The sequence below is a fragment of the Salvelinus namaycush genome, chromosome 28, assembly GCF_016432855.1.
Source record: "Salvelinus namaycush isolate Seneca chromosome 28, SaNama_1.0, whole genome shotgun sequence".
NCBI lineage: Eukaryota > Metazoa > Chordata > Actinopteri > Salmoniformes > Salmonidae > Salvelinus > Salvelinus namaycush.
Window position 1 is genome coordinate 46,202,239 of NC_052334.1, and position 24,841 is coordinate 46,227,079.

At 43.6% G+C, this 24,841-nt stretch overlaps 1 protein-coding gene across 1 annotated transcript in view; it reads right to left on the minus strand.

The window, feature by feature from the left end:
• LOC120023376 (MAM domain-containing glycosylphosphatidylinositol anchor protein 2-like) overlaps nucleotides 1-24,841 on the minus strand; it is a 179,950-nt gene that overhangs the window by 137,855 nt on the left and 17,254 nt on the right. Inside the window, exons 4-8 of the mRNA XM_038967380.1 lie at nucleotides 22,328-22,524; nucleotides 20,840-20,972; nucleotides 19,013-19,282; nucleotides 4,398-4,727; nucleotides 2,024-2,317 (exon numbers count right to left, since the gene is read on the minus strand). Coding sequence (XP_038823308.1) covers nucleotides 2,024-2,317; nucleotides 4,398-4,727; nucleotides 19,013-19,282; nucleotides 20,840-20,972; nucleotides 22,328-22,524 — 1,224 coding nt within the window. The remainder of the gene's footprint in view (nucleotides 1-2,023; nucleotides 2,318-4,397; nucleotides 4,728-19,012; nucleotides 19,283-20,839; nucleotides 20,973-22,327; nucleotides 22,525-24,841) is intronic.

The following is a 24,841-nucleotide window of genomic DNA, read 5'->3' on the forward strand; positions in this document are numbered from 1 at the left end:
TCATTTTCTGGAATTTTCCAAGCTGTTTAAAGGCACAGTCAACTTAGTGTACGTAAACTTCTGACCCCCTGGAATTGTGATACAGTGAATTATAAGTGAAATAATCTGTCTGTAAACAATTGTCGGAAAAATTACTTGTGTCATGCACAAAGTTGATGTCCTAACTGACTTGCCAAATCTATAGTTTGTTAACAAGAAATTTGTGGAGTGGTTGAAAAAACGAGTTTTAATGACTCCAACCTAAGTGTATGTGAACTTCCGACTTAAATGTACATATATAAAATTGATTTAAAAGTAAAAATGTATGTAGCAATTGCAGATTGCCCATTTTAATTTTAATCAAGCATATAACCAGCATTTACCCTGTCATATTTACACCAACACCATGAGTCAAAGGAAATCCCACGGCCCCGGTTGTTACTGTTGTTTGCCACTCCTGTTTCTGCAATTCCTAGGTGTGCATAGCACTGCGTACAGTAACAGACAACTGTCATGTCCTACACCTCCTTATCTGTGTCAATACACTGTTTAGTGCACTCATCCAGAAAGAGCAGGACGGGAAGAGAGAGAGGGGTGGTAGGGAGAGGGGGAGGAGGAGTGGCATCTGCATCCCAATGCTACAGCTAGGCAGGCTATGTTCCAAATGGCACCCTATTCCCTATATAGTGCACTAATTTTGACCAGAGCCCTATTGTTGTAGTTCTGATTGTACATGGCTAGGTCTCACTATGCCCGGCTCTCTGGGCACAGCCCTCCTTCCTCTTCAGCCCCCCATTCCCCTAGCCTCCTTCTCGCCTGTTTCTGCACAGTCCACAAACCTCAAACGGTCCTGCTGGGGCCACACTAAGGACAACTCTGAGGCCAGGCTGCCTGGGGTGCTCTCACTCCAGTGACTCAGTGAGAGCTTCTGTGAAATAGTGTGTGTGGCCTAGTGACAGACACACACACACACACACACACTACCGCATTAATCCATGAATGCACACAGGCACGCTCAAAACACACAGACCTTCATGAATCCTTGAACGCACGCACATGCACACGCACACACACACACTTCCTACGGCTCATCATTCCTCACCCACCTCACGGTCCATGTATTTTTGCGTGGTGGTGGGAGGGATATAAGGTCACAGATCACAGATTTTTCAGAGGCTTGACACTAGTAAGTTAGAAGCGGTGATCCGAGCGATGAGCAGCTCTGCATTTCTATAAACCATCTTCCTAACACAGACGCTATAAATTAGACTGGATGTTTCTCACCCTATGTAGTGCACTACTTTTGACCAGAGTAGTGCACTACATTGGGAATTGGGTTCCATTTGGTATGCATCCATCAAAGCTCTATGACCTCTAATAGTGTCTTCCTCCATCATGTCACCAGATAATTTCCTCGTACGCATGTATGTACAAGGTCAATAAACGTTTTGGATTATGCAATTATAAAATGCCTCTCGTTTCTCTTAAGTGTAGGCTGCTAATGGTCATTAACACTGAGATATGACCCTTTCCAGTCACGTTTTCGGCGTGACTGAGTTAAAGTCGTGTTGAAATGTTGAAACGTACATAGGGAATTGATTATGTTACGTTAACCTTTCAACCTGGGGAAATTGAATCCAGACATTTTAATGATTAGGCGAGATGATTTGCGAAATGCGTAACGCACCAAGGTTATGTGCTGTTACTAATTGAAATGAATGATGTATTGAATTGATGAGGTATGATGTAGCGAACAAAATATAATACCGATAGCAACATAAGAAATTCCCACACATCTAACTTAAACCCCTTAAAACGTATGTGCATTCCAGTGTACAGTCGACTCAGTGTACAGTCGAAGTGCCAATCAGATTGTAAGTCACAATTCAAATATATCATTTTGAATTTTGCACGGTTCACCCACCTCTCCAGACCTCCTCCTTACAGAGACCTATCCAGCTCATGGAACCAACGTAACCCACCGTGGTTCAAACCCATTGCATTTATCAGAAGTGTACTGTAAAAGTATATCCAGAATACTCACATTGCACGGTGACCTCCACCAGTGCTTCCCGGGGCTTCACGTTGAAGCCGTTGTACTGGCTGGTGGCGCAACGGTAGGTTCCAGTCATCTCCCGCGAGACATTGACTATGCGTAGCACACCATCGTAGCTTTCTGTCTGAAGGCTGCCATCGGGCATAGGCACCTCCTTGTCAGCCCTCGACCAGAGGATGATGGGCTTGGGCTTCCCCGACACCAGGCACTGCAGGTCCACTGTGTCACCCTCCTGGACCACCATGGGGGACTTGCCTCGCGGCACCGTCAGCTCCGGAGGGACTGGGAGAGATGGAGAAAAAAACGTAACGTCACTTAACTTTACGTGGTGCTACTTTGTGATGTTTCGTTGCGTTACATTGCTTTACATGTTACCTTATGTGATGTTACCTTATGTGATGTCACTTTGCGTAATGTTCCTTTATGTGATGCTATTTTAAGTTCCCGTTTACGCAATGTTACTTTACGCAAAGTTACTGGGGTAGAGCCACGTTTTATCCCAACCCACCACTAACACTTTATTTAACTAATCAACAAATCACCTAGACCTTGAAAAGCTGAATCAGGTGGGCAAGAACAAAAGCCTGCACACCCTATAGTTCTTCAGCCAGGATAAGGGGTTGGTAGACAGTATATCACAAATCACTCAGTGGGACGCAGGAAGCCCTTCGATTTTTTGCCCTGTGCATTCTGACCATCCAACCCTCTGAACAACCCCATCATCCTCCCCCCTCTCCAGCAGCGCTATGACTGTGGTATCCTTGTTTCAATTCATCCTTCATCCCCTGCTACTGCAATCCCAATCCGCCGCTGCCACACTGAAATAAAAAGCTATGAATACAAAATAGCGCCAAATATGTAATAGAGTAAGGGAAGGGAACACAGAACAGAGAGGCAACGAATGAACAGACAGGTCTCATTTATTTGGCGCGTTTGAGGGGTAGCCATCTCCCCCTGAGCTTTCAGCTCTGCTCCCCTACGGGGGTTCTCTGCCAAAGGCATATACTATCATTCCAACCCAGGCCAATCATTCTGGATAGGCTTTACTTTGCTTAGCCCAAATGGATTTTAGTAATGCATGTTGGAGGCTTCTTCTCTGCTCCATTGGTTAATATACTGGAGGTGACAACAAAGGCAAATGCAGGTCTTAAAAATGTGAATCTGACGAACCGATCAAGACAGCTAGATAAGAGGGAAGGAAAGAACACACACCACCTGAGACTTACGTAAGTAGTTGCAGGAGACCTGTGCCAGAGAGGGAAGCATGTGTGTGTGTGTGTGTGTGTGTGTGTGTGTGTATTCCAGGTTGATGCACATTAGCATGTCCTACAAAGGCTCCCGCACAAATAGACCCATCTATTTCTGGGTTTATGCGTTGTAGCTACTCACAAAAGTAGTTTTAATGGACTTCAATGATCCTAATGGTCAGCTCCTTGATGTTTTTAAGTTCTCCTTCCGCTTCATTGCCAATTTACCAATCCTCCCGCCCACAACAGGAATAATAATGTCCGGGCTTATCATCAAACATTTGATGTTCCGCTCCGGCATTACTAACTCATTATCAATTGTTTTTAAGAAAAAACACCTAAAGATCTTTTGCATCAGTTCGTACGCCAAAAAACTAAAGAAAAATTACAGAGGGAGTAGCTAATTAGGAGAAAATAACACAGGTGACCCTACACTAGCAGGCTGTAAATAATCATTAGGTTTGGAAGTAGGAATGTGCATATTAGCGACAGATTTAGGCCTGATTGAATGGACAGATCCCAACAATCTGGCCCGAAAACACTCACATTAGAATCTGGACATTACTGTAAACTCATCATGCTTTAAAACCCAACACATAAGGATTATGGACTGTATATGAATGGAAGTCTGTGTTTTTGCCTCGTCTGCCCATCGTTCAGTCATGGCGTGTCCTTCCTATCAAAGTACACATACTTTGTATGTACTTTGTGTATTGCCTACTAAGAGGGGTAGGTAGGGGTGTGGAGGGGCTGTCCCATCATCTCATCCTTCATAAACACTGAAAGAGCTTGATGACTTTCCATATCCCTGTAACCCAGGGCTCTCCAAACTTGTTCCTGGAGAGCTACTGTCCTGTAGGTTTTTGCTCCAACTCTAATCTAGAACACATGATTCTAATAATTAGCGGGCAGATAAGCTGAATCAGGTTAAATACAACTGGGGTTAGAGCGAAAACCTACAGAAGGGTAGCTCTCCAGGAACAGGGTTAGAGAGCCCTGCTGTAACCTATGTCGTCCTGTAATGATGAGCCCTACAATATGCTACTTTAGTCAACTGTGCCACAAACCTATTAAACGACTAGAAGGACAACAGTACAGTACAGTCCATTGCTCACCTGTAGTCGAAGAGATATTGACGTCGATGCTGACTTCAGGGATGCCGCCGTTCTTCAGCGCCGCCACGCAGGTGTACGTGCCAAAGTCTGTGAACTTGAGGTCAATGATGTCCAGGTTGGTAGTGCCGGGCTGGACGTCGGGGTCGGTGTGGGTGATGACCATGCGCTCCGAACTGCGCAGCGGCCGGCCATTCTTCAGCCAACTGAACAGAAGCTCCTCAGAGGGCGTTGCCTCTACCTGGCAGGAGATCTTGACCTCGCGGCCGATTTGGATGTTGTCGTCGTTGTGGTACGGGTCAGGCGTGATCCAGAAGCGCCCCTTCTTTAGCCCTACGGAGAGAAAGAGTATTAGGCTACATCAGCACTGATGCTAAGAATTTTGGTTCCGTGTTTGTCCTATAAATAAGCAACCTTACTGTACTGCTTGTATTTATAATTATGGCTGCCACCTGGGAGCACAAAGGGTGTCAGTTTTCAATAAAGACGCCTGAACGAAAGCTAGCTCACCAAAGCTAGCTAGGAGAATATTGGTGTCAGAACTGGAATCCGAAGTCACGTCTCCCTTTAGAGACCAAGAAAAAACACTGGGTATAAGTCATTGTATACTATACAGTGGCAAGAAAATGTATGTGAACCCTTTTTTAATTACCTGGATTTATGCATACATTTTACATATAATGTGATCAGATCACATTTTATCACATCAGTGTGCTTAAACTAATAACACAAATTATTGTATTTTTCTATATTGAATACATAATTTAAACATTCACAGTGTAGGTTGGAAAAAGTATGTGAACCCCTAGGCTAATGACATCTTCAAAAGCTAATTGGTGTCAGGAGTCAACTAACTTGGAGTCGACTCAATGAGACGAGATTGGAGATTTTGGTTAGAGCTGCCCTGCCCCATAAAAAACACTCACAAAATGTGAGTTTGCTATTCACAGGAAACATTGCCTGATGTGAACCATGCCTCGAACAAAAGAGATCTCAGAAGACCTAAGATTAAAGAATTGTTGCCTTGCATAAAGCTGGAATGGGTTACAAAAGTATCTCTAAAAGTCAGTCCATGGTAAGACAAATTGTCTATAAAAATTGAGAAATTTCTACTCTTCCTTGGAGTGGCCGTCCTGCAAAGATGACTGCAAGAGCACAGCGCAGAATCCTAGAGTGTCAGCTAAAGACTTACCGAAATCTCTGGAAGATGCTAACATCTCTGTTGACGAGTCTACAATATGAAAAACACTAAACAAGAATGGTGTTCATGGGAGGACACCATGGAAGAAGCCACTGCTATCCAAAAAAAACATTGCTGCATGTCTGAAGTTCGCAAAAGAGCACCTTGATGTTCCACAGCGATACTGGCAAAATATTCTGTGGACAGATTAAACTAAAGTTGTGTTGTTTGGAAGGAACACACAACATTATGTGTGGAGAAAAAAAGGCACAGCACACCAACATCAAAACCTCATCCCAACTGTAAACTATGGTGGAGGGAGCATCATGGTTTGGGGCTGCTTTGCTGCTTGCTATCAGCTTGCTATCATCGACGGAAAAATTAATTCCCAAGTTTATCATTATACATTTTGCAGGAGAATGTAAGGCTATCTGTCCGCCAATTGAAGCTCAACGGAAGTTAGGTGATGCAACAGGACAACAACCCAAAAGACAGAAGTAAATCAACAACAGAATGGCTTGAACAGAAGAAAATACGCCTTCTGGAGTGGCCCAGTCAGTCCTGACCTCAACCCAATTGAGATGCTCTGGCATGACCTCAAGAGAGCAGTTCACACCAGACATCCCAAGAATATTGTGGAACTGAAACAGTTTTGTAAAGAGGAATGGTCCAAAACTCCTCCTGACCGTTGTGCAGGTCTGATCCACAACTACAGAAAACATTTGGTTGAGGTTATTGCTGCCAAAGGAGGGTTAACCTGTAATTAAATACAAGGGTTCACATACTTTTTCCAACCTGCACTGTGAATGTTTACACGCTGTGTTCAATAAAGACAAAACAATTATAATTGTTTGTGTGTTATTAGTTTAAGTAGATTGTGTTGGTCTATTGTTGTGACTTAGATGAAGATCAGATCATATTTTATGACCAATTTATGCAGAAATCCAGGTAGTTCTAAAGGGTTCACATACTTTTTCTTCCCACTGTAACTATTGTAGGTCCGAGAGACTTTCCTGGTCAGGTTATGTGGTCAGGACAAACTTATTAGGAACGGCTAATAAGAGCGCAAAAATAAGAGCCCAAGTCCCAGATTCTCTGAGAGAGGTTGCATTTTAGTGAATGAACAAATTACTTGAGGTTGTTTGTTTTCCGACTTCATTGTAACTGTCACACACTTTTCCACAAAGACAGCGGTACATGTTTCACAACAAGAGGCTCATCAATTTTTTTACCATATTGTTTTCGATAAACATCACTTTCCCATTTACCTCAGAGTTCATATGCATATTTGCAGGACAATAAAAGCATTAAAAATATTAGCAAAAATATTTCCAATGTACCAATTTATAATCAATTTATAATTTATAATGTAAATAAGTGATCTACCAGTAGTCTCTCAGGCCCTTTTCCATTTACTATATATTTGGTATCTAATACTTTGAAACAACAGGAAAATATTTGTGCCTTCAGTTGAATTCAAATGTTTGAGCAGGCAGCTTCAAATGTTAAAGCCACAATTGAAGTAAAACGTCAACTCAGAGGACGCAGGCAAAGGGGATGAAAAACTTCCAATACAAAAATAGCAGTTCCCACACTCCCAAAAACAACATATATTATTTAAACATGATTTTTCACAATCAAACAGTGAATGTATTTGTAAATGTTAGTTTTACGCTTGTTGTAAGTCCATATGCCATCTCTCCAGAGTTGCGTAGTGGCCAGCACCTACAAATAGCCCAGGCGAGTGTGTGTGAAGCATCATATTGTCCCTATTAATCAAGATGAAAATAAAATGCCTCCAAGACACTGACTTTGAGAAAACCACTGCACCACTGGATCAAGCCAGAATGATGAATGTGAAGTCACTCGCTCATACAGTAGGGCTACGTTAATAGTAAGTGACTACAGATGGAGTCGTGAAGTGAATTAGCCAGCTTCATTCAACAATATTTATTTTGTAAGTAATGACATCCACCTTGTGCTTGAATGTTACGCAAGTCATTTTACTAACATGGCAAAAAAAGAAAATGTCAGTGAAGCTTGCTAGCAGCAGGCAGGCTACAACAAGCTAAATCAGCTGATGAAATCACTGGTGACCGATATACAGTACTTACAAATATTTTGTGCAGGAGTGTTTTCACAACTTTCTGACTGTCAGAGTATGCACCTGTGTCTGCCCCAGTGCCATTGTTTCATAGCAAGTGAGTCATCCCCAAGACAGATTGTGGGATAGAATGGCTGCGAATGGACTTAGAATTGGTTGAATATTGATAAGTGGCAGTTGGGATATCGAGTGTGATGTCAATGCTCATTTTGGCAAAAACACTTGCAGACTTGAGTGATCACTATCGAAAACAACAAGTGGACACTCGATAAAGGGCTTAGGGCCAAGTGTTTTGACCAAAATGATACTAAGCCCAGAAAAGCCCAAATTATTGTACCGTTATCCAATAGATATGATATACAGTGTATTAGGAAAGTATTCAGACCACTTAAATTTTTCCATATTTTGTTACGCAGCCTTATTCTAAAGTTGATTAGATATTTTTTTCCCCTCATCAATCTACACACAATATCCCATAATGACAAAGCAAAAGCAGTTTTGTAGAAATGTTTGCAAATGTATACATAAAAAAAAAATGAAATATCACATAAGTATTCAGACTCTTTACTCAGTGCTTTGTTGAAGCACCTTTGGCAGCGATTACAGCCTCAAGTCTTCTTGGGTATGATGCTACAAGCTTGGCGCACCTGTATTTGGGGAGTTTCTCCCAGTCTTCTCTGCAGATCCTTTCAAGCTCTGTCAGGTTGGATGGGGAGCGTCGCTGCACAGCTATTTTCAGGTCTCTCCAGATATGTTAGATCGGGTTCAAGTCCGGGCACTGGCTGGGCCACTCAAGGACATTCAGAGACTTGTCCTGAAGCCACTCCTGTGTTGTCATGGCTGTGTGCTTAGTGTCAATGTCCTGTTGGAACCTTCGCCCCAGTCTGAGGTCCTGAGTGCTGTGGAGCAGGATCTCTCTGTACTTTGCTCCGTTCACCTTTCCCTGAATCCTGACTAGTCTCCCAATCCCTGCTGCTGAAAAACATCCCCACAGCATGATGCTGCCACCACCACGCTTCCTCGTATGTATGGTGCCAGGTTTCCTCTAGATGTGATGCTTGGCATTCAGGCCAAAGCGTTCAATCTTGGTTTCAACAAACCAGAGAATCTTGTTTCTCATGAGCTGAGAGTCTTTAGGTGCCTTTTGGCAAACTCCAAGCGGGCTGTCTTATGCCTCTTACTGAGGAGCGGCTTCCGTCTGGCCACTCTACCATAAAGGCCTTATTGGTGGAGTGCTGCAGAGATGGTTGTCCTTCTGGAAGGTTCTCCCATCTCCACAGAGGAACTCTGGAGCTCTGTCAGAGTGACCATCGGCTCAGTTTGGCCGGGCGGCCAGCTCTAGGAAGAGTCTTGGTGGTTCCAAACTTCTTCCATTTAAGAATGATGGAGGCCACTGTGTTCTTTTGGACGTTCAATGCGGCAGAAATGTTTTGGTACCCTTCCCCAGATCTGTGCCTCGACACAATCCTTCAAACTCATTTTATGTTCTAACATGCACTGTCAACTGTGGGACCTTATATAGACAGGTGTGTGCCTTTTCAAATCATGTCCAATCAATGAATGTACTCCAATCAAGTTGTAGAAACATCTAAAGGATGATTAATGGAAACAGGATGCACCTGAGCTCAATTTAGAGTCTCATAGCAAAGGGTCCGAATACTTATGAAAATAAGGTTTCTGTTTTTTATTTTTAATACATTTGCCAAAAATTCGCTTTGTCATTATGGGGTATTGTGTGTAGATTGATGAGATAAAAAAAAAAATCCATTCTAGAATAAGGCTGTAACGGAACAAAATGTGGAAAAAGTCAAGGGGTCTGAATACTTTCAGAATACACTGTATAGGCTACAACACATTACGCAGGACAGAAAAACATAAAAGTCCACAGATGTAGCTAGCTACAGTATATGCTCTCTTTGTTGTTGTTTTTTAAAACTTTTAACCCTTTTTCTCCCCAATTTTATGGTATCCAATTGGTAGTTACAGTCGTGTCTCATCGCTGCAACTCCCATTCGGATTCTGGAGAGAGGCGACGGTCGAGAGCCGTGCGTCCTCCGAAACACAACCCAGGCACTGCTTCTTGACTCAATGCCCGCTTAACCCAGAAGCCAGTTGCACCAATGTGTCAGAGGATACACCGTACACCTGGCGACCGTGTCAGCGTGCATTGCACCCGGCCCGTCACAGCGCGATGGGACAAGAACATCCCTGCCGGCCAAACTCTCCCCTAATCCGGACGACGCTGGGCCAATTGTGCGCCGCCCCATGGGTCTCCCGGTCGTGGCCGGCTGCGACAGAGCCTGGACTCGGCCAAGGATCTCTAGTGGCACAGCTAGCACTGTGATGCAGTGCCTTAGAGCACTGTGCCATTCAGGAGGCCCTAGTAGAAGCTCTCTTGGGTAAATAAATGAAAGCTCCAGCAGGCTAATCTTTTTGAGTGTGTGGACTGTATTACTGTATTACTGTATTATATTATATGGACTGGAATTACGTACCTAGTTCAAACCATGATAAAGCAGGGAGAGAACATGCGATTCTGGTGCAGCACATGCGGCCTACAAAGTTACAAGTATAGGCTAGCGAATTTGATTTTAATTTTGAAATATAATAGGGCCTTTCATAATAATTCCCCTAATGTTATTAGCTTTCTCTCTCTAGTGTTGCTTTACTCCTGCCTCGCTTTCAACAGTTAAATGAAGTAAGTTTTGTTATCCTTATCTTCATCATTCTAATGACATGCTTGAATAATATAGAACTAGAATTGGATAGAATAGTTATGGCTCTGAATAAATAACTGCTAGCCTACCACCATCACGTGTTCACTCTTCTTTCAAACTACCCGTGAGTTCTATAGGCTGCTGTATTTAACATTCAGCAAACAAGAGATTGCGTCCCTCTTTGAATAGTCTATTGGTATAAGAAATGATTAAAAAAAGTATGTCCAGCAAGCTATTCTAGTCTAGTTTTTCCTGCATGGGACTCCAAGAGCTAAGGAGCATTTTTTAAGGAGCGAGGCCAGCGGAGCACAGGTGCGTGAGTTTTGCACAAGAGACAGAGGCTACAAGTTAGAAGCTTATTATGCACAGTGCATCATACATTAGCTAAATATAAGGCTAATACTGCATAGAATGTATTACCTGAAAGAGGTGGGCTAGGACATCTATCTATCTATAGGCCTATATATCAATCTTGAACAGAATGATCTATTTTGGATAGAATTTGAATGGAATTGATGGAGGGAGAAAGAATGTGAGAGAGGGCTCGCACATGGACTGATTTAAAGCAACGATATTCGAGTGACAGGCTGTTTTAAAACTCTGCAGCTGCAATAAAATGTTTTTTTTAATCTTTACAATGAAAAAAATAAGGTGACCCCCGAAAGCCAAATGGAGATGTGTAAATTAGACGCACATTCAGTCTTTATAATGCTTGAGCAAATGTAGGTCTACCTGTCGCAAGAAAAAGTTACCGTGATGAGATGATAGGTCTACATGCATTGTGAACTGTGCTCCATACTGAGATGGGCTGTCTGTCCCCACCCTGAACGTTGATGATTCATCATGCAGAGAGCAGAGAGAAGGCCGTAGAGAAACCAGATTTAGACATTGCATATAATTTATCAGTTCCATTTCACTTCATGCTCTTCATATAAATAATTTATTATAATTTACCGGTTTCTTGCAGTTATTTATCCCTGGAAAGGGGAGTGGTTTTAGGCGATAAATCTCGGTAACCGGTTTCCACCATTCAACCCTAGCGAGCATTGTCTCAAATCAAATCAATCATCACTCATATGATGGTGGTTTTCATTGCAGATAAAGACATCCACGACCTATGTTGTGAATTCTCCTTTTAAAAGCCCTGTCTGCCAGTCCCTGTGTCACACGCATTCTCTCTCCCCCTGAATGAGTTGTGTAACCCTGCCATCCATCTCTCCTTTACTCATACCTGCTGAGCACAGAGTAGACTGCAGGCGTTTCCGTGGCAGGAACGAAAGCACTGTGGGACTGGGGATTACCATTCAGAGAGATCGGCACGCTGCTTCAGATGCTCTCTGCTCTGCTGTCCTCTCCCCTCCTCTACTCTTCTTCTCCTCCCTTCTCCCTCTCTCCTCCTCTCCCCTTCCCATCTTCTCTCCTCTACTCACCTTCCCTCTCCTCTCCCTCCTTCTCCTCCCCTCTCCCTTTCTCCCCTGCCATCCTCTCCTTTCCCCATGCTCTATTCTGCTCTCCTCTCCCCTTCCCTCTCTCCTCCTCTCATCTTCTCTCCTCTACTCACCTTCCCTCTCCTCTCCCTCCTTCTCCACCCTCTCTTTGTGCTCCTCCTTATCTGCTCTCCTTCCCTTTCCTCCTCCCTGTCATTCCCTTGCCTCTCCAATCCTTTTCTCCTCTCCCTAGAGAACTTCTACAGAATAGCCCCATCTGCCCGCCAGAGTGTCCACTGGTTCTCCATCTTCACTCTAGGGTCCTTGGCCAGCCATCGACCAACTGCCCCTCGCTATAGCACCACTCTCACCAACAGCCCTCACTTGCAAGTCATGAATGGAAATAGGATGCATTGCGAGCCAATCAATTATTTTGGAACAAATTTGATGAAAATCTGATTAACATGCTGATTTACATACAGGGCAGCAAATGTAACAAGTTCCTATTGCGAAGGCGAAGGGGGTTCGGAGGGCAGCCAAGTGGCAACATTAGGGGAAGGCTGTATAAATAATACCCTCGCTCTGCCCCTGGTAAAAATGCAGTGGTAGCTCAGGCAGATCACGGCATGCAAGGAGTCAGCTTGGCTCACCTCTTGTTGGCGAATTTGCAACTTAATCGATAGAGTAATTGAGTCGGAATGGCTGGAATCTCCTTCGATGAGCGCATAAAGTCTTTGAGGTGTGGTGATTGGGAATCCCTCGCATGCATACAGCCATTATCAACAGAGCTTTTATATTACTACTTACGAGACGGTGTGTTAGACGAGGTTAGACCGATCTTCACACAGATAGTCTAGGAAAGTAACTTGCAAGGCAGAGAGCTGAGTTCCGTCAAGTCCTGGGTTTAATTTCATTTCAATTTGTTCATCTCAACAGGGCTGTTAATCCTGACACTTGAGCTAACTCTAGAAAGTAACTTTAAAAAAAATGCTTTCGAGGGAGAAGTCTAACGCTGCACTATGTTTGATGCTACACAGTAAGGGACATGCCATTTCCCTTGGTGGTACATGCATTTAGTGTACAGGCGTAGCTTTCATCTGAGAGTCATAGACTTCATACTCTAACAAGCGATTTAAAAAGGGCTACTTCAATGAAAACGAGAAAACAAATGGCCTACAAAAATTGTCTAAGATCGAGCCACTTAAGCGCTAACGCTGACCTCAATCTTTCAGTGACAAAAAAAATGGTTTGTTTCCTTGGATATGACCTTACTAGAATCCAGGCTTCACAGATGGAACCTCAGTTGGAATTGTGTATCCTTTAATTAAGAATTCGCCTACCTAGATCTTCCCACAATTCGAGCAAGTAGATCGTATAAAATCCTGGAAACGTATTCAATTCTTTCTAGCTCTGATTACTCAGATGCCATACAACAATAGAGCATTGTGCAGATATGCAGCCATGGTCAATTCCAATCAAACCAAATTCAATCCGTATTGTCATTGATACAACCCAATTTGTCAGGAAATGCCCCAACCACCTAAACCCTAAAACCTTCCAGTAGATCCCAGATAGAGTGAGAGAAATACAGTTCAGAAAGAGCATTGACTTTTTCTTTGTAACATTAACACCACAAAAACATACCATAACCACAGAGAGCACTTGCACGATCCTCCACCTGCTTTTAATGAGGACAGTTTCTTCGATAGCGGCCCACTCATCAATTAGGCCAGACTGACAGCCAGAGAAGGCCATTGATCAGGCCTTTTTCTGCTGAGGCAAACACCAGTGCTGCCACCTGCCCAGGACTCCCATTATATAATGGAATCTATGCAGTATAACTGGACTGTCCCCCCCCCCCCCCCCCCCCAAATATACTGTATTTCAACTGCCTATTCCGTTTGCCTCATGGAGAAACAGACCAAGTGGAGATATGTGTAAATTAATAAAATGGGTGAGTTGCATGGTCAGCAAGCCCAGCTCACTCCGAGCCCGGCTCTACCTACCCGCCCGCCACCACGACTGCTAAATAAGTTATAAACCAGAGTCAGGTAATTTTCCTCCTACCGAACGCCTTCAAAAGCACTGAAATACTGAATGGCCCCTCTCAAGATATTCAACGTGTTTCGCAGTCCGGTTGTATTACGATAGCTAAAGTGTGCCTGCCATTTATTTCATTGATGATGTTCTCGTCATTGCTGAGGGTATACCTGCCAGTTTACTCCAAGCAGGATGCTAAGGGAGGCTGGATTTCCACCGTCCAGCCCCCACTCTCAGAAAAGGTCCACAAAGAGTTAGTCTCTTTTGTACAGTGCATGCATCTGTGAAAAATGACTATTAAAGCCCAACGTACAGTGGGGCAAAAAAATGATTTAGTCAGCCACCAATTGTGCAAGTTCTCCCACTTACAAAGATGAGAGAGGCCTGTATATGTATTTTCATCATAGGTACACTTCAACTATGACAGACAAAATGAGAAAAAAAAATCCAGAAAATCACATTGTAGGATTTTTAATGAATTTATTTGCAAATTATGGTGGAAAATAAGTATTTGGTCACCTACAAACAAGCAAGATTTCTGGCTCTCACAGACCTGTAACTTCTTCTTTAAGAGGCTCCTCTGTCCTCCACTCGTTACCTGTATTAATGGCACCTGTTTGAACTTGTTTTATCAGTATAAAAGACACCTGTCCACAACCTCAAACAGTCACACTCCAAACTCCACTATGGCCAAGACCAAAGAGCTGTCAAAGGACACCAGAAACAAAATTGTAGACCTGCACCAGGCTGGGAAGACTGAATCTGCAATAGGTAAGCAGCTTGGTTTGAAGAAATCAACTGTGGGAGCAATTATTAGGAAATGGAAGACATACAAGACCACTGATAATCACCCTCGATCTGGGGCTCCACGCAAGATCTCACCCCGTGGGGTCAAAATGATCACAAGAACGGTGAGCAAAAATCCCAGAACCACACGGGGGGACCAAAGTAACAAAGCCTACCATCAGCAAGGGCATTGAAGATGAAACGTGGCTGGGTCTTTCAGCATTATTTTCCACCATAATTTGCAAATAAATTCATAAAAAATCCTACAATGTGATTTTCTGGAATTTTTTCTCTCATTTTGTCTGTCATAGTTGAAGTGTACCTATAATGAAAATTACAGGCCTCTCTCATCTTTTTAAGTGGGAGAAATTGCACAATTGGTGGCTGACTAAATACTTTTTTGCCCCACTGTAAGTGGACCCAGAGTAAAGTGGCAAGAAACACAATGAGATTACATGGGCGGCAGGTAATCTAGCGGTTAAGAGCATTGGGCCAGTAACCGAAAGGTTGCTGGTTCAACTCCTGAGCAGACTAGGTGAAGAAATTGTAGATGTAGTCTTGAGCAAGGCACTAAACCCTAAATGACTTAAATGTAAGTGCAATCCCCCTCTGCTGCTACCCCACAAATGAGATTCTACAATCTGTGCTGTGGGGCAGCGTGGCAGAGCTTTCCAAGTCACCGGAGGCTGAATATCTTATTTGAGAGAGGCAGTCGAATGAACAACCCCTCATTGCGGCTGCACAGCACAGACCATATCAAGGTTATTGTCTGATGAGTTGTCTGTTTATCATCCATGAAGCCTGTGTAGAAGAACTTTGATGAAGGACCAGGCAGACAACGGTTCACTCTAACACATTTTTTTGCGAGCGTCTACAAAACTGTAGAATAATACAGCGGCTGCCACTCTGTAATCTCCTTGGTTGGTGAATAACAACAATAAGAGTGAATAATTCTGTCTTATGTTGCCGTATCATGGGGTTACACTGGAACACCTTCACCAGTATGATGTAATTATTATATCGTACGTTGAGCACAAGCATCCAGATTCTATAGTATTTCAACACTTACTACACATTTACACTACAGTATTCAATGTCCTTTGAGGTTTTTACAGACTAAGAGTCACAATCTTTCCAAAAAGAACCCAAAATAATACTTTGGAAGAAGACTGTCACAAATCCTAGATTGGAATGTATGGATGTGCTTTTTCTCCATAGTAGAACAAAAATGCTGAGTGTGGAGTCAGTATTGCCTTTCCCTTTGGGTCTTCTACCACCCAGGGTCTCTCTAGCTGAGCTCCTAGCCTGAGCTGCCTCCAGTCCTTCTCTCAACGGACTGATCTCCTGCCTTGGCAAAACATCTGAATCCCGCTAACAAACAAACAAACAAACAAACAAACAAACAAGCAATCTCTCTCTCTCTCTCTCTCTCTCTCTCTCTCTCAATTCAATTCAATTTGCTTTATTGGCATGACGTAACAATGTACATATTACCAAAGCTTATTTTGGATATTTACAATATAAAAATAAAAATGAGAATCAAAATTGTCAACAGGACAACAGTAACAACAATAACCAAGGGTCAAAATAACCATACATTCAACAATAACAATAAACATACAGTAGAGGACATGTGCAGGTTGATTGGTTTGTCAGACACTGTCCCTCAACTTGTGGCAGGCAGCAATGTAGTGCGCTGCCAACCCACAGCTCTCTGCGTCCTCCCCCAACAGGACGGGTAGCCTACTCTCATCAGAGAGGTCTTTGAAACCTTGAATAAGGGTTTCAAATTTGGGGAAATGACACTCTCTAATTGTTTTATATTTTTGACATTTTGTCAGGAAATGCAGCTCCGTCTCAGGTTCTGCTATTGTGCAGTGGTTGCACAGCCTTTCCTCTACAGGGAGCCAGGTTTTCCTGTGTCTACACTCTCTCTCTCTCTCTCTCTCTCTCTCTCCCTCCCTCCCTCCCTCCCTCCCTCCCTCCCTCCCTCCCCATGCAAATGTGGAGCTTTCTGTTATCGGACTTAGTGTGCTGTCAGGGCCCAAGACTCCACAGACATAAATGGATCTCCTCTCAAAACCTGCAGCTTAAACCCGTCCCGAGGTGCCAGCAGATGTCTGCGCACAGACGATCCGCTTTGAAGAGGGGGTGACTGTGAAATAAGATGCAACAGCTGCAGCAGCATTTGCCCTGGCAAGTTACAGTTTCTGAGCCTCATGAGTGGAATGAAAATGACTTTTTGGGGTGGTACCCGCAATTCTGTTTGCTGGCTGGCTAGAAACGTTTGATTACAGAAATTTGTGACAGAAAAATTATTAAGGTGCAAGAGGCGGAATGAACGTTTGATCGTACTAATGACCATATAAACATACGGGTGTAAACCATTGCTGTAGCAGCCATAATAGACCACATATGGTCCAGCCCATTAGAATTTGACTCACAGTTTCTCCTAGATCGAGTCTGAGTGGGTGCTTGTCTGAGGCAAGAGAAAGGGGTGGGTGGGTTAAAAAGTAGTACGTTTGCACTCCTTTGTTCCACTTCATATTATCTACTGCAGGGGTGGGCAACTCCAGTCCTCGAGGGCCTGATTGGTGTCACACTTTTTCTCCATCCCTAGCAAACACAGCTGATTAATCAAATTGTATTCTAAACTGAAGGTCATGATTAGGTGATTATTGGAGTCAGGTGTGTTAGCTGGAGCTGGGGCAAAACTGTGATACCAATCAGGCCCTCGAGGACTGGAATTGCCCACCCCTGATCTACTGTACTTCTACCTGGATCCAAAAATGGTTCTCCTATGGGGACAACCGAAGAACCCTTTTGGAACCCTTTTTTCTAAGCGTGAAGGATGTCGGGGTTTCCCAGACAGTGACACTAAAGTGAATGGCTCTCGTCTCATCAGTCAGTGTAGCCTAATTTGCAAATGCTACTGGTAGGCCTAAGGGTTTTGGCGATTATATATCTAAGTATCAAAAGTCAATTATAATTTTAAATCATTTAAAATTCCTTATATTAAGCAAATCAGACGGCACAATTTGTAATATTTGTTTTAATATACGGATAGTCATGGGCACACTAACACTCAGACAAAATTTGCAAACAAAGTATTTGTGTTTAGTGAGTCCACCAGATCAGAGGCAGTAGCGATAACCAGGGATGTTCTTTTGATAAGTGTGTGAATTTTACCATTTTCCTGTCCTGCTAAGTATTCAAAATGTAACAAGTACTTTTGTGTGTCAGGGAAAATGTATGGAGTAAAAGTACATTCTTTTCTATAGGAATCTAGTGAAGTAAAAGTTGTCAAAAAATATCAATAGTAAAAGTAAAGTACAGATAAGCCCAAAAACTACTTAAGTAGTACTTTAAAGTATTTTATACCACTGCCAGAGGACACCAAAATAGAGCTACTTCGGCAAAATAATTCTAACCCTGACTGTCTACTTTTTCTATTTGGCTGGCTACTCTATGTACTTGTGGAAAACGATGGCTTACGTCTTTCTAGTCCTTTTCAGGAGGCAAAGTAGCATCACAAAAATGCAAGAGTATATCACAGAAGCCGGGGTAAAAAACATAATTGCATAGGAATCAATAAAAGAGGGTGCTACTGGGAGCATCAAACAGTAAGCATGCGTTAGTTTTCTTTGATCTTACTCATTTGTCCCCCGAGGGTTGTTAAATCATATCTCCGGCCCTGATAGTAATTCAGTGACTACACACACACACAGCCCAGTGGCAAGGCTTTTAGAGGGGAATCAAACACGCATTGGTGCCATTTGGTCAGAATAGACCCGTTTCCAAAGATTCTTTACACGTTTAATTGAGCATCCACATCTGATATGACCTTGTACACGCTTAGAAAAAAAGATGCTATCTAGAATGTTAACAAAGGGTTCTATGGCTGTCCCCATAGGAGAAATCTTTTAATAACCCTTTTTGGTTGCACATAGACCGCTCTTGGTTCCAGGTACAACCCCTTTGGATTCAAAGTAGAACCTTTCTACAGAGGGTTCTACATGGAACCCAAAAGGGTTCTCCTATGGGGACAGCCAAAGAAACCTTTTGGAACCCGTTTTTCTGAGTGTAGAATGGACACCATCTCAGGTAGTTCACTAAGGCCTGAATCCTAACTTGAGATACATGTGCATGTAATTCCAATGTTTGTGCAAATCTTCCACTGACCTCAATGCAAGAATTACGTGAAGGTTTAGCCCCTAGACGATCCTAGCTACTGTTCTCCTAGACAGAGTCAGGCTTGTCCTTATGCTACCTAACTGTTTTGGTCATATTTTGACAGTTTGTCCAGGATAAAGGTAACAAATGGAGGCTTGTCCGGGATCAATGCATTACCTCCAGGGCCTTACCTCGGACCACGATGGCAGTGGACTTCTTAGCCGGGTTGCCGACGTTGTTGCTGGCCACGCAACTGTAGACTCCTGCTTCCTCCATGGAGATGGCGGGCAGCGTGAGGGTTCCCCCGTTGAGTCGGCTTTTCTTGGACAGCTCATCCGTGTTGCGCACCCAGGTGAGGGTGGGTGTTGGCTCCCCACCGGAGGTCACACACACCAGGGTCACGGACTGCCCGGGGTTCACCACGATAGGGTCCTCCACCAGCAGTTTAATGGTGGGGGATGCTTGAAACCACAGGAATAAGTAGAATGCATTATAATGTATGTCTGTATGAAACAAGTCAATAGTTAAATCTCGGCCACCCATCATTTTTATCTCCTGCCAGCTACTCAATTAGGTTCTTGAGATGAGAGTTATGAGAAATAAAACTAGAAACCTGAAACAACAACGGAAACTCTCAGTCAAAGCATGGGCCAAATGCTCCCTCACCTTCCGAAATGCAAAAGACGTGTACACCTGCAAAATTCAGATTTTGTCCATATAACCAGTGACGAAAAATCTTCGCACCGGAACAATTGTTTGTTCTTTGTTCGTTTGTTATTTGTTCCATCCCACAGTCTATTGAGAGATGTTACAATACCATTTATGTTACGTACATCTGTCCATGAGAGATTTGTCAAAAGTCAACAAACAAGTCAATAGTAAACTGCTGTAAACTGAGTAGTATTCTCCCAAAGGTAGGATATACACTATATCTACAAAAGTATGTGGACACCCCTTCAAATTAGTGGATTTGGCTATTTCAGCCACACCCATTGCTGACAGGTGTATAAAATTGAGCACACAGCCATGCAATCTCCATAGACAAACATTGGCAGTAGAATGGCCTTACTGAAGAGCTCAGTGACTTTCAACATGGCACCATCATCTGAGCAACAACACCTCACTTTCATCTGAGTAACAACGGCTCAGCCGCCATTGGACTCTGGAGCAGTGGAAACGCGTTCTCTGGAGTGATGAATCATGCTTCACCATCTGGCAGTCTGACGGACGGGTTTGGCGGACGCCAGGAGAACGCTACCGGCCCCAAGATCGGTGTGGAAGAACTTGACTAGCCTGCACAGAGCCCTGACCTCAACCCCATCGAACACCTTTGGGAGGAATTGGAACGCCAACTGCAAGCCAAGCCTAATCGCCGAACATCAGTGCCCGACCTCACTAATTCTCGAGGCTGAATGGAAGCAAGTCCCTGCAGCAATGTTCCAACATCTAATGGAAAGCATTCCCAGAAGAGTGGAGGCTGTTATAGCAGCAAAGGGGGACCAACTACATATTATTGCCCATGATTTTGGAATGAGATGTTCGACGAGCAGGTGTCCCCCAATAGCATATCCTATTCCGTTACTAGTTGATATTCGGTTCTATAGTGTAGCTGTATAGTTGATGATAGGTTTTACATTTGTAAGTTCATAACCTTTTATAGGTTTATCAATAGGCACATGGCATCCCAATACCAACCAGTGGGATAAATACATTTACTAGCAAGGCATAAGCAAGCCTGCTCACATACACTGTAAGTCTAATCAATGCTGGTTAAAGGGTATAGGGCCAGAGCAGGAAACCCGCAGGGCGGTGTATTAGGACCCGAGTGCTTTCTCCTCTATCATTATTGGCCCTATATGTGGGTGAAGCATCACAGAGAAAAATGGCGAGCCAACAGGATTCCCATCCGTAATGAATCCGGCAATTCCGCAGCTTTTCATAGGCGAAATTGCCAGATCCTTGATGTTATGAGTGCTAAACAACACAGAACAGTGTTCTCAGCCGCCCCAAAGGTTTACCTGTTTTGTTAGAGAGTTTGAAGAGAACATTCTTCTCGGGGATGCCGCACACATTCCGGACAGAGGCGATACAGCTGTAGTTGGCGTAATCCTGAGGTCGAAGGTTCTTCAGCTTTAGAATCTTGGTCTCCCCCTGCAACTCAGAAAGAGAAACAGTGTAAAGTGATGTGCCGCCTGTCGCTCTTAATGTGTCTTACAAAGTAAGATAGCAGTGGTATTGAACTGGTCTCGTCGGCTCGTCTACGTCAAAGAGCTTCCTTGGCAGTGCTTCAACAATGAGCTCATTCCCCGTCCTCAAACTAGGAGTATTATCTTTACACCGAGCTTTCAGTTTCATGAAATTCATTAGCTGTCTATTTGGATGTGCTTGAAGCGGTGCGCTTGGGACAAATGTCAAGATGCATACAAGCACTATTAACACACGTATCGTCATGACATTGTAAATCCTTTTACCAACAATAGCTGTTTTGTCTGCTCTCGTGTCTGCCGCCACCTTTGTAGCACAGGCAACATACTTAGAATATGTTATTGTTCCTTATGTTCTTAATTAAAACTCAGGAAGGCATTACTAGGCTGAGGATGGCACAACATGTGAAGTCTACCTGAAAAACTAGGTCGTGTGTGTGTGTGTGTGTGTGTGTGTGTGTGTGTGTGTGTGTGTGTGTGTGTGTGTGTGTGTGTGTGTGTGTGTGTGTGTGTGTGTGTGTGTGTGTGTGTTTGTGTGTGTGTGTGTGTGTGTGTGTGTGTGTGTGTGTGTGTGTGTGTGTGTGTGTGTGTGTGTGTGTGTGTGTGTGTGTGTGTGTGTGTGAGAGAGAGAGAGAGAGAGAGAGAGAGAGAGAGACTCCACTGGGAGAAAAATACAGCGAGCCCCTGAAGTGCCATCTTCCTCTGCTCATTTCGAGCATATCTGAGTTGTGTGAGTTTCATGCCACCGCGAGCCCAAGCTGTTCCCTTCTCTATTATAGTTTGTCTGCTTATGAAACCAGCCTTTGTGAAGCCTGCCTGACATACGACTGTCAAAATGCTCTCATCTCTCCTGTCAACGGAGCTGACTTTGCAAGGAGAGAGGAGATTAGATGAGATGTTTAAAAAAAAACTGGTGCAATTTCCCAACTCAAGTCACTGAAATTGCGCTCACAAAACATCCTCCCATTTGGGATTTGGGTGCTCAATGGGAAACTTTCTATATGCTGTGAAGGGGATAAACACACACAATTAAAACACACAATTTGCATAATAAGAAATTACTTCCTTTATGAGAATAGCAGTTCCTTAATATCTAAAATGCTGATCAGAGGAACGGGTTGTTTGATCAAGCTAAGGGTTCTCAAACAAAAATTACCCAAATGCCCGAAAAATTCCCCTGAGGGCCTGATACCAATTTGTCTAGGGAACCACAAGAAACAGCTCTTGGCCAGATTTGGCACCCAGGCCACGAGTTTTAGACCCTGATCTAGATTTCGCAGCAGGTGTGGACTTTCGGCTTACTTGTGTAAAGAAGGGCTCGTAGATCTCCACGCCCTTATCCGAGCCTTGGGACAAGAACTCTTTGCCACGCCTCCAGCTGTAGCGCACTGGGGGGTTGGAGTTGGCCATGCAGCGCAGGAACACCGTCCGCTCATAGTAGAACTGCTCCTTAGCCTCCCCGATGCTCTGGTGGACGGTTACGATGGGATCATCCAAATCTAGAAAGTGAACATAGAAACAGTGGTCCTTGGCATCAAGGCGCCTCCAAACAGCCTCTGTTTGCCACACACTTGTGTAGGTCAACGCATGAAGGGCAATTACCTTTCCTTCTTAATCCCAGGGACCTATTTATATATAGTGGCTGACTTTAAATGAAGTGTGCTGGTTCAAGTGGTCTACAGCTGTTGTCCTCTTTTGCAATCACATCTTCCCCCTTAAGCTCTTTAAAGAGCCTGTGATGCCACAGACGTAATACTCATACCAAATGTGCATGACAAGAGGGAAAATCATGATTTGTTTTACATGTGAAATATAATATCCATCATATGAAAGACCATAGAAATATTTATATTTTCTATTTTTCTGGATATTTTTCTGGAGAGCATCAGTAATGACAATCCCTGACTTCTACAGTCGACAACCACATCAAAATGACACTTTTCCCCCCTATTTATCATACATCCATCCAACATTTCAGGAATCCTCAACTCCATCCATAATTGTCAATTAAAGGCACACCCACTCCACTGAGGTGCTTTCAAACGTGTTTTGACAGCCAGAGTAGTGCTTGAAGTTTAATGAAAAGGGCCACTTAGACTCCAAAGTTCCAGCTCCAATCGAGAGGGAGCTTTTAAAACTGTGATTTTGACAAGAGCTCGATAATGACTAAAAAGTGCTCCACGGGAGAGCCACTGGCTTTTATGGGCTACTTTGAGATGCAGACAAGCACCTTCAAAAATCTGTTTCCCACCAGCCGACTAACTACTGCGACTAACTACTACCACGGGCAGTCCAGAGCCAGACACATTTCCTGTACAAACCATTATAACGTCTTTGCATTTTTTTTATAATGAATTATGGCTTTGCAGATTAGTCTGAGTCAATTCTCCTCTACGTTTTCCTTATTTCTTTCTCCTACTGCCGTGGAATGTCAGTCAGACTCAATCAAGGTCATCGTTGTCCTTTAGCCTTGCCAACCACCAAGGATTCCAACACAGCATCGCCAAGTGGCAGCGAACAGCAACACGTGTCGTTGCTTTGATCAGCTCGTCTCATTTAGCGAAGCAGGCAGGATCGATAAAAGTGCATGTGTGCGGGTATGCCACAGTGGAGCAGAGATTAGACAATAAGCAAGTGCTCTGATCACTGAGTCAGGGGTAATGACACTGTGCTCATTGTCTCCCCCTGGCAATGTTTTCTGCCACTGTCCATCTCCGGTCCTATTTATCTTGCATCTCTGCAGTAAACTAACCCATGGCCCTCTATCGTCTCCTCCTCTCCACTCTCTCGGGAAGCACATCCTCAGAGTGCAAACTCTCCAGATTTGTCTCGTTTTTGTATTTGCCAGCTCCAGGCAGCCGGGGAACGCTGAATGTCAAACACGGAAACGCTGACTTGATCAACCTCATTTTTTGGGGGGTTGAAGAATTTGTAGCTCACTTTTTCGTGGGAGGACCGAGGTAGGGGAAGATTGCAGAGTAAGGCTTCTCGGGGGCTTCCGATACAACTCATCCACAGAGAGAAAGTATAGACTAGGTATACAAAACATTAAGAACGCCTCTTTCCATGACAGACTGACCAGGCGAATACAGGTGACCCCTTATGTCACTTGTTAAATCCCCTTCAAATCAGTCTAGATGAAGAGGAGACAGGTTAAAGAAGGATTTGAGCCTTGAGACAATTGAGACATTATATTTAAGTGCCTTTTAACAGGGTATGGTAGTAGGTGCCAGGAGCACCGGTTTATGTCAAGAAGTGCAATGCTGCTGGGTTTTTCACTCTCAACAGTTTCCCGTGTGTATCAAGAACGGTCCACCACCAAAGGACATCCAGCCAACTTGACACAACCGTGGGAAGCATTGGAGTTAACATGGGCCAGCATCCCTGTAGAACGCTTTCTACACCTTGAAGAGTCCATGCCCTGACAAATTTAGGCTGGTCTGAGGGAAAAAGGGTGCAACTCAATATTAGGAAGGTGTTCCTAATGTTTGGTATACTCAATGTATACATCTAGCCCGCCACAGTAAATGGGAAAATGTATATGCAAAACAGTACATTATGTCCTCAGACATTTGAAGTTGAATTGCTGCTTTGGAGACAGGTATGCAAACACCAACAATTTGAGTCAATTTGAGTCAATTTACAATTATCAGCCCTGATTAACAGAGCAATTAGAACAATTGATGAATTCACCATCTAAAAGGCTTAACCCAATCTGTCTCTTAAGGCCTATAACAGTCGCACAAAGGAAACACTATAAAGTACTCTTTGAGAATTCAAAGTGAACACCAATGGGTGGTGGGTCTGCAAAGTACT